The following is a 10,709-nucleotide window of genomic DNA, read 5'->3' as shown; positions in this document are numbered from 1 at the left end:
CACTTGTTAACCTTATGTCGATAACCGTAACCTTAAATGAAGACCAAAAAACCCTTTTTCATAATGTTTATAGCTAATTTTGACTTTGCGGCTATGGTAACTAGTGACAACCCAAGCCAATGGAAAGCAGCAGTTCCTCAAAAATCAGTCTGAGGCAGACGGAAAAGGGTAAACCCGTGTCTCTACAGCAGCAAGTGCAGTCGAACTGAGAGGATTTGTTCCGCCGACACGCTGATAACCACCGCACAGATGCCTGGCCCTAGGCCATAACGGATATCACCCGACATTTATTTTTTCATATCATCGTATGGTTTAGCTGTAGGACGTCGAATAACAACCGTTTGGTTTCGCCGAGTCGCGCCATCGCTGTTGGTCTTTCTTTTGGAGGGCTCGCCCTTTCTCCGGGAGTCTGAATGGAAGCAGCAGCCGAGGGAGCAGTTGGGCTGTCAGAGGCGAGACCGTTATCCGGGGCTACAGCATCAGAGGATGCGGACACTGTCATTGGAATTAGCTACGGAAGGGACAGTGACATGGGTAAGCATTTATTTGTATTGATAATATCTATAACCGGCATTGTATTAGCTATATTGATGCAGTTACAGCCGTGGCGGTGATTCATCTACTTTTAGCCAGATAACGTTAACATAGCTAGCCAATAAACCATGCATGGAACGGAAGCTAACTGTTAGCCACACTGACTCAGCTAGCTATCAGATTAGGCCGGCTGTCATTGAGATAACAGTTACTAACAAACTAACCCACTAAATAGCACGTTAGTTTAACTGCATACAGGGGGGAAATAAGTAATTTTTCAATGGTTTTAGGTTGGACATTTCACCGCTTGTATTGCTGCCAAAACCGGGGGGCTCCGGATCGTGGTTAGCGTGGACGGTTAGAGGAAGCAAGCCTCCATAGGCTTGATGAAGAAGCATACCAGTGCTGCTGCCATGTAGTGTGTAAAATAGGACCGGCATTATTTAGCTAGCTACTATCTTAAAAATTGTATTTTATTTGCCTTTCCCCTCCTATTTGTCTTATCTAGTACAGGATGAAATACTTGTCTGCCTGATCCTGCTTTTCTTACTGCTCCAACTGAATCATTCGCACAAGATGTAGAGAGCTTCTGAATCATGAGACATTTGATTTGTATGTTTTGTCATATAACTAATCAGGTCTGATAGTCCGGGGCAGCTCAAAAAGTGAAATACAGATGCTCTTTGCAGTCTATTAATTGATATTAGAAGGGGTGCCCAAAAATGAGGGCATGGCAGCCCTAATATTTATTTACATAATCCAATTTTGCTGCCAATGCGGACTTTGGCAAGGTGATTTTTAATTATTGTTGCCATATATAATAAAACATCTATTTGAGTAGTGGACCGGTCTTCAACAATATGCCAGGCATTATATTTCATAAGCAACCAGCCTACAGTGGCAGAAATGGCATGGACACACCAGAAATCAACCTGTAAGCCACTAGAATTTTGTTGAACTAATACATTAAATACCTCAACAAATGTCTTTAAAAGGTTAAAAACACCATGTTATTAAGTTTGCAGGGTTTTTCTGTCATTGAAGTTCAGTGTTAAAAAAAATAAGAATGGAAAACACTTTCAGTATAAACTTAAACAACTAAAACCAAATATAATGTATGTAGGAAAGATAATAGAGCTATGTATTTTTAAATAATATAATCTTTGAGAACTAACAATCACCAAAATAAAAGCTAGATAGTCAGGGAGAATTTACCTCAGAACAAGCTAACTATTGAAATACAACAACGCATTTTAAAGTACCCCAGGGATACTTGCAACTGTGATTCTTGAAATGCAGAGTATTTTTTTAAAATCTGAAATTATACTTTTGTTATATTGTTTGCTAGTTCAGTTGGTTAGCTAGCTCTGTCTCATTGACCAAAATGTTGCTAACGCTGTGCCATTCATTGGCTAGCTACACTACATTTTTTTTTACCAGGTTCCGGTGAAGCAATTGTAATGACAGTCCACTAGGCTTGGGCGGTATACCATATATACTGGGTATTTGGAAATAGCCACGGGATGGTTTTTCAATACCGTTAACAATTTTTTTGAAGTTGTAGATACTTTTTAAAGTAAATACCTGCAGTCAACCTGTACAATACGTTATAATCAAATAAAATTTTATTTGTCACATACACATGGTTAGCAGATATTATTGTGAGTGTAGCGAAATGCTTGTGCTTCTAGTTCCGACAATGCAGTAATAACCAACAAGTAATCTAACTAAAAATTCCAAAACTACTGTCTTATACACAGTGTAAGGGGATAAAGAATATGTACATAAGGATACATGAATGAGTGATGGTACAGAGCAGCGTAGGCAAGATACAGTAGATGGTATCGAGTACAGTATATACATATGAGATGAGTATGTAAACAAAGTGGCATAGTTAAAGTGGCTAGTGATACATGTATTACACAAGGATGCAGTCGATGATATAGAGTACAGTATATACGATATACGTATGCATATGAGATGAATAATGTAGGGTAAGTAACATTATATAAGGTAGCATTGTTTAAAGTGGCTAGTGATATATTTACATATTTCCCATCAATTCCCATTATTAAAGTGGCTGGAGTTGAGTCAGTGTCAGTGTCAGTGTGTTGGCAGCAGCCACTCAATGTTAGTGGTGGCTGTTTAACAGTCTGATGGCCTTGAGATAGAAGCTGTTTTTCAGTCTCTCGGTCCCAGCTTTGATGCACCTGTACTGATCTCGCCTTCTGGATGATAGCGGGGTGAACAGGCAGTGGCTCGGGTGGTTGATGTCCTTGATGATCCTTATGGCCTTCCTGTAACATCGGGTGGTGTAGGTGTCCTGGAGGGCAGGTAGTTTTCCCCGGTGATGCGTTGTGCAGACCTCACTACCCTCTGGAGAGCCTTACGGTTGAGGGCGGAGCAGTTGCCGTACCAGGCGGTGATATAGCCCACCAGGATGCTCTCGATTGTGCATCTGTAGAAGTTTGTGAGTGCTTTTGGTGACAAGCCGAATTTCTTCAGCCTCCTGAGGTTGAAGAGGCGCTGCTGCGCCTTCTTCACGATGCTGTCTGTGTGAGTGGACCAATTCAGTTTGTCTGTGATGTGTATGCCGAGGAACTTAAAACTTGCTACCCTCTCCACTACTGTTCCATCGATGTGGATAGGGGGGTGTTCCCTCTGCTGTTTCCTGAAGTCCACAATCATCTTCTTAGTTTTGTTGACGTTGAGTGTGAGGTTATTTTCCTGACACCACACTCCGAGGGCCCTCACCTCCTCCCTGTAGGCCGTCTCGTCCTTGTTGGTAATCAAGCCTACCACTGTTGTGTCGTCCGCAAACTTAATGATTGAGTTGGAGGCGTGCGTGGCTACGCAGTCGTGAGTGAACAGGGAGTACAGGAGAGGGCTCAGAACGCAACCTTGTGGGGCCTCAGTGTTGAGGATCAGCGGGGTGGAGATGTTGTTGCCTACCCTCACCACCTGGGGGCGGCCCGTCAGGAAGTCCAGTACCCAGTTGCACAGGGCGGGGTCGAGACCCAGGGTCTCGAGCTTAATGACGAGTTTGGAGGGTACTATGGTGTTGAATGCCGAGCTGTAGTCGATGAACAGCATCCTCACATAGGTATTCCTCTTGTCCAGATGGGTTAGGGCAGTGTGCAGTGTGGTTGAGATTGCATCGTCTGTGGACCTATTTGGGCGGTAAGCAAATTGGACTGGGTCTAGGGTGTCAGGTAGGGTGGAGGTGATATGGTCCTTGACTTGTCTCTCAAAGCACTTCATGATGACGGAAGTGAGTGCTACGGGCGGTAGTCGTTTAGCTCAGTTACCTAAGCTTTCTTGGGAACAGGAACAATGGTGGCCCTCTTGAAGCATGTGGGAACAGCAGACTGGTATAGGGATTGATTGAATATGTCCGTAAACACACCGGCCAGCTGGTCTGCGCATGCTCTGAGGGCGCAGCTGGGGATACCGTCTGGGCCTGCAACCTTGCGAGGGTTAACACATTTAAATGTCTTACTCACCTCGGCTGCAGTGAAGGAGAGACTGCATGTTTTCGTTGCAGGCCGTGTCAGTGGCACTGTATTGTCCTCAAAGCGGGCAAAAAAGTTATTTAGTCTGCCTGGGAGCAAGACATCCTGGTCAGTGACTGGGCTGGATTTATTTTGTAATCCGTGATTGACTGTAGACCCTGCCACATACCTCTTGTGTCTGAGCCGTTGAATTGAGATTCTACTTTTTCTCTGTACTGACGCTTAGCTTGTTTGATAGCCTTGCGGAGGGAATAGCTGCACTGTTTGTATTCGGTCATGTTACCAGTCACCTTGCCCTGATTAAAAGCAGTGGTTCGCGCTTTCAGTTTCACGCGAATGCTGCCATCAATCCACGGTTTCTGGTTAGGGAATGTTTTAATCGTTGCTATGGGAATGACATCTTCACGCACGTTCTAATGAACTCGCACACCGAATCAGCGTATTCGTCAATATTGTTATCTGACGCAATACGAAACATATCCCAGTCCACGTGATGGAAGCAGTCTTGGAGTGTGGAGTCAGCTTGGTCGGACCAGCGTTGGACAGACCTCAGCGTGGGAGCCTCTTGTTTTAGTTTCTGTCTGTAGGCAGGGATCAACAAAATGGAGTCGTGGTCAGCTTTTCCGAAAGGGGGGCGGGGCAGGGCCTTATATGCGTCGCGGAAGTTAGAGTAACAATGATCCAAGGTTTTTCCATCCCTGGTTGCGCAATCGATATGCTGGTAAAATTTAGGGAGTCTTGTTTTCAGATTAGCCTTGTTAAAATCCCCAGCTACAATGAATGCAGCCTCCGGATAAATGGATTCCAGTTTGCAAAGAGTCAAATAAAGTTCGTTCAGAGCCATCGATGTGTCTGCTTGGGGGATATATACGGCTGTGATTATAATCGAAGAGAATTCTCTTGGTAGATAATGCGGTCTACATTTGATTGTGAGGAATTCTAAATCAGGTGAACAGAAGGATTTGAGTTCCTGTATGTTTCTTTCATCACACCATGTCTCGTTAGCCATAAGGCATACGCCCCGCCCCTCTTCTTACCAGAAAGATGTTTGTTTCTGTCGGCGCGATGCGTGGAGAAACCCGCTGGCTGCACCGCCTCGGATAGCGTCTCCAGTGAGCCATGTTTCCGTGAAGCAAAGAACGTTACAGTCTCTGATGTCCCTCTGGAATGCTACCCTTGCTCGGATTTCATCAACCTTGTTGTCAAGAGACTGGACATTGGCGAGAAGAATGCTAGGGAGTGGTGCACGATGTGCCCGTCTCCGGAGTCTGACCAGAAGACCGCCTCGTTTCCCTCTTTTCGCAGTCGTTTTTTTGGGTCGCTACATGGGATCCATTCCGTTGTCCTGTTTGAAAGGCAGAACACAGGATCCACGTCGCGAAAAACATATTCTTGGTCGTACTGATGGTGAGTTGACGCTGATCTTATATTCAGTAGTTCTTATCGACTGTATGTAATGAAACCTAAGATGACCTGGGGTACTAATGTAAGAAATAACACGTAAAAAAAAAAAAAACTGCATAGTTTCCTAGGAACGCGAAGCGAGGCGGCCATCTCTGTCGGCGCCGGAAGTTAGGAGATAATGCAGAATGCGTTCTTCATTTCAACTGTCACATTATTTTACATTATGAACCTCACTGTTGTTCCCCAGAACAGTTGAGACAGTCATGTGTTTGTTTGTAAATAGCACAACAGGAGAAAGCTGGAGCAGGTGAGTCTAACTGTGTATTGACAGTGGTTGTGTTTTATATTGAAAGTCGTGTTTTGTTTTTGCTTCAATAGAGTGATCAGGGACGTGCAACTATAGTTTTCCTTCACAGAAAATACATTAGTGCAACAAATTCAGCAGAAAATAGCTTCATTTTCATCAGATGACAAAAGAAGTGCAACGCTATTTGGTTGGCAGCCACACAATTAAATGAGCTTACAATGAAAAAGCATGGCATTTTTTGCAAAAATGCATGGCCATCATATTTCTAATCTTTATCATATGAAGAATGCCAGCTACATTTTCTAATGTTTTGCTTAAAGTTAATCTTACATTTTACAGGAGAACAGTAGGCTGGCTACACAGAGAAAAGTAACTACACATCAGTCAGAGTACTGTCTGCTGAAAAAATGCCCTTTTGTGAATTCTCATCTGAGTGGAGAAGTGCAACTGAAGCACAAAATTCAGCTGTCTGATGCTGAAAAGAAATTACAATAAGAAGCATTTTAGATCTACATTTACAAAACGCATCAAGATATTTTAAGTTATCTATTTTCCTGCATGAAAAACGCAGAATTGTTAACGCGACCCCTAAGTTTAACTTGCTATGTAAGTGGCTTAATTAGTAAGGTGACGGGGCATCATATTGTGTTAGCTTTGAGTCGTGTTTGAGAAGTCATAGCCCTTTTGGGTGAGTTGTTTGTACAGCTGACACTATCTTGATTTTCTTGCCTTTTTTCTCCTCTCCGTTTTCGACCCATCTGCTCCTTCCCCATCTTCCCTGAACATAGCAGGCAAGCCCATTGCCCTAGCGACTCCAGACTCCACACAGACACAGCATGTAGGCCTACACATGCTGCTCCAGAGCCAGTACTGTTCTTACTTCAGACAAGCATGCGTCCAAACTTTGTTCATTTGCATAATGCCTCTCATTCACGTTAATTAGTAAAATGTCCAAACTCACCAAAAAGGACATTTGGTAGCTCCTACCTATAACTTTATGAGCTGGATTGCCTGCCTTTACAATTAGTTATTTTTTTCATTTGCGCTTGTTAATAAAATATTTAGCTTGCTGATTTAATGGATATTTGCTACTAATTGAGTTAATTTTGTTAGCATTCTGATAAAGGTGTTTTGCGCCGACAGAGATGGACGCCTCGCTTCGCGTTTTTTTACATATTATTTATTACACCGTTACCCCAGGAAATCTTAAGTCTTATTACATACAGCCGGGAGGAACTATTGGATATAAGAGCTATGTGAATTTACCAACATTACGACCAGGAATACGACTTTCCCGAAGCGGATCCTCTGTTTGGACCACCACCCAGGATAATGGATCGGATCCCAGTAGGCGACCCAAAACAACGGTGCCACAGAAGGGGCAGACGGAGCCGTGTTCTGGTCAGGCTCCATAGGCGGGCACACCGCCCACCGCTCCAGAGTATACTACGCGCCAATGTCCAGTCTCCTGACAACAAGGTAGACGAAATTCAAGCAAGGGTTGCCTTCCAGAGAGACATCAGAGATTGTAACATTCTTTGTTTCACGGAAAGCCGACAGAAACAAACATCTCTCTGGTAAGAAGGGCGGGGTGTATGCCTTATGAATAACGAGTCGTGGTATGATCATAACAACATACAGGAACTCCAGTCCTTTTGTTCACCTGACCTAGAGTTCCTTACGATCAAATGCAGAACAAGATTATCAAACAAGAGAATTCTTAGATTATAATCACTGCCGTGTAAACCCCCCCCAAGCAGACACCTCGACGGCCCTGAAATAACTTAATTGAACTCTATATAAACTGGAAACCACATTTCCTGAGGCTGCATTTGTTGTAGCTGGGGATTTTAACAAGGTTAATCTGAAAACAAGGCTTCCTAAATTTGATCAGCATATCGAATGCACGACCCGGGCTGGCAACACCCTGGATCATTGCTACTCTATTTTCCGCAACGCATACAAAGCCCTCCCTCGCCTTCCTTTCGGCAAATCTGACCATGACTCCATTTTGTTGCTCCCGGCCTATAGACAGAAACTGGAAACGTCCGTGCTCAGGTCTGTTCAACGCTGGGCCGACCAATCTGATTCCACGCTTCAAGATTGCTTCGATCACGTGGACTGGGATATGTTCTGGATAGCACAATAGCATTGATGTATACGCTGATTCGGTGAGCGAGTTTATTAGCAAGTGCATCGGTGATGTGGTACCCACGGTGACCATTAAATCCTTCCCCAACCAGAAACCGTGGATTGATGGCAGTATTCGCGAAAAACTGAAAGCGCGACCCACTGCTTTTAATCATGGCAAGGCGACTGTAAACATGACTGAATACAAACAGTGTAGCTATTCCCTCCGCAAGGCAATCAAACAAGCTAAGCGTCAGTATAGAGACAAACAAAGTAGAGTCGCAACTCAACGGTTCAGACATGAGACATATGTGGCAGGGTCTACAGTCAATCACAGACTACAAAAAGAAAACCAGCCCCGTCGCGGACACCGATGTCTTGCTCCCAGACAAGCTAAACAACTTCTTTGCTCACTTTGAGGACAATACAGTGCCACTGACAAGGCCCACTATCAAAACCTGCGGGCTCTCCTTCACCGCAGCCAACGAGAGTAAAACATTTAAACGTGTTAACCCTCACAAGGCTGCCGGCCCAGACCGCATCCCTAGCCACGTCCTCAGAGCATGCGCAGACCAGCTGGCTGGTGTGTTTACGGACATATTCAATCAGTCCCTATCCCAGTCTGCTCTTCCCACATGCTTCAAGAGGGCCACCATTGTTCCTGTTCCCATGAAAGCTACCACACTGCACACTGCCCTAAAACATCTGGACAGGAGTAATACCTATGTAAGAATGCTGTTCATCGATTACAGCTCAGCATTTAACACCATAGTACCCTCCAAACTCGTCATTAAGCTCGAGAGACTGGGTCTAGACCCCGCCCTGTGCAACTGGGTCCTGGACTTTCTGACGGGCCGCTCCCAGGTGGTGAGGGTAGGAAACAACATCTCCAGCCCGCTGATCCTCAACACTGGGGCCCCACAAGGGTGTTCTCAGCCCTCTCACCCATGACTGCGTGGCCATGCACGCCTCCAACTCAATCAAGTTTGCAGATGACACTACATTGGTAGACTTGATTACCAACAACGATGAGATGGCCTACAGGGATGAGGTGAGAGCCCGCGGAGTGTGGTGTCAGGAATATAACCTCACACTCCACGTCAACAAAACTAAAGAGATGATCGTGGAATTCAGGAAACAGCAGAGGGAGCACCCCCATATCCACATCGACGGGACAGTAGTGGAGAAGGTTGAAAGTTTTAAGTTCCTCGGCGTACACATCACGGACGAACTGAATTTGTCCACCCACACAGACAGCGCGGTGAAGAAGGCACAAGAGCACCTCTTCAACATCAGGAGGCTGTAGAAATTTGGCTTGTCACCAAAAACACTCAAACTTTTACAGATGCACAATCGAGAGCATCCTGTCGGGCTGTATCACCGCCCGGTACGGTAACTGCTCCGCCCACAACTGTAAGGCTCTCCAGAGGGTAGTGAGGTCTGCACAACGCATCACCGGGGGCAAACTACCTGCCCTCCAGGACACCTACACCACCCGTCACAGGAAGGCCAAATTAGACATCAAGGACAACCACAACAACCAGAAGGCCAGTACAGGTGCATCAAAGCTGGGACAGAGAGACTGAAAAACAGCTTCTATCTCAAGGCCATCAGACTGTTAAACAGCCACCACTAACATTGAGTGGCTTCTGCCAACATACAGACTCAATCTCTAGCCACTTTAATAATTAATAATTGGATGAAATAAATATCACTCGTCACTTAAACAATGCCACTTCATATAATGTTTACATACCCTACATTACTCATCTCATATGTATATACTGTACTCTATATCATCTACTGCGTCTTACCTATGCCGTTCGGCAATCGCTCATCCATATATTTATATGTACATATTCTTAATCATTCCTTTACACTTGTGTGTGTATAAGGTAGTTGTTGTGGAATTGTTAGATTACTTGTTAGATATTACTGCACGGTCGGAACTAGAAGCACAAGCATTTCGCTACACTTGCATTAACATCTGCTAACCATGTGTATGTGACCAATAACGATTTGATTTGAATAGACGCCCAATGGGCTTTTTTTTTGCGTTTTTGGTGCAATGTTGTGGACCAGGCCAATAATACTGTATATTCCGAGATGTGAGAAGGACAGTATGACGATATGAAAATCTGGATACCGTCCTCCACAACATACCCAATAGTTTCCTGATTAGCAAGGGGTAGTCTGTGTTTAATTACTTTCATTGTGTATTAGAAACTGTTTGAGATCACTGCGAGGGGATTTCACCAGTGATTAAATGGGGAATTGGGCTTCCCAGCAAAATGTTGTCCGAGGTTACAACAATAACCTTTGTGAAATCTCAATTGAAATGTCATGTTTTTTCTGGATCAAAAAGGGGCTTAAGTGGTGCGTGTGACAGGGCGCGGCAATGGGCGCTGTCTGCACAGCATAATGTTAGAACATTTTAAAGGCCTCACTTGTTTAGTTTTTTGTAGCAATTTCATAATTTTTAAGCCAATTTTCTGCAATTGTCCATGGAGCCAAGATACACTTTTGCAGTTTTAATGTTAATTTCCTGCAATTCTACACATTTTTCCATGGAGCTGAGAGAAAATGTTGGTCTAACAGAGAACCCCACTGCTGGACCTGAGCTGGCCAAACTACTGGTTGATTTTGAATCCCAGCTTTTGAAGTCCATCACACCAGCAAGCATTCAAAAAACAAGTGGCCAGCTTGTGCAACACAATCTCAAGCATGGGGAGCCCATTCCTACTGTAGATAAATGTCCAGAGCTTCTGGTTTTGGATACAGTCAATGTGCAAGCAAAAATGCCATTACCTCTGATCGCACCA

General features: G+C 44.4%; 1 protein-coding gene across 3 annotated transcripts in view; it reads left to right on the top strand.

Annotated features, from left to right (window-relative positions):
* Window positions 1–10,709, top strand: part of pip5k1ca (phosphatidylinositol-4-phosphate 5-kinase, type I, gamma a) — a 77,907-nt gene continuing 67,198 nt past the window's right edge. Inside the window, exon 1 of one of the 3 annotated variants that reach the window (XM_052529213.1) lies at window positions 1–534. In XM_052529213.1, the coding sequence (XP_052385173.1) occupies window positions 414–534 (121 nt within the window). In that variant the 5' untranslated portion in view covers window positions 1–413. The remainder of the gene's footprint in view (window positions 535–10,709) is intronic. The other 2 variants (XM_052529206.1, XM_052529214.1) reach the window with 2 other exon arrangements.

The sequence above is a fragment of the Oncorhynchus keta genome, chromosome 1, assembly GCF_023373465.1.
Source record: "Oncorhynchus keta strain PuntledgeMale-10-30-2019 chromosome 1, Oket_V2, whole genome shotgun sequence".
Lineage (NCBI taxonomy): Eukaryota > Metazoa > Chordata > Actinopteri > Salmoniformes > Salmonidae > Oncorhynchus > Oncorhynchus keta.
This window is presented reverse-complemented; position numbering and strand designations above follow the sequence as displayed.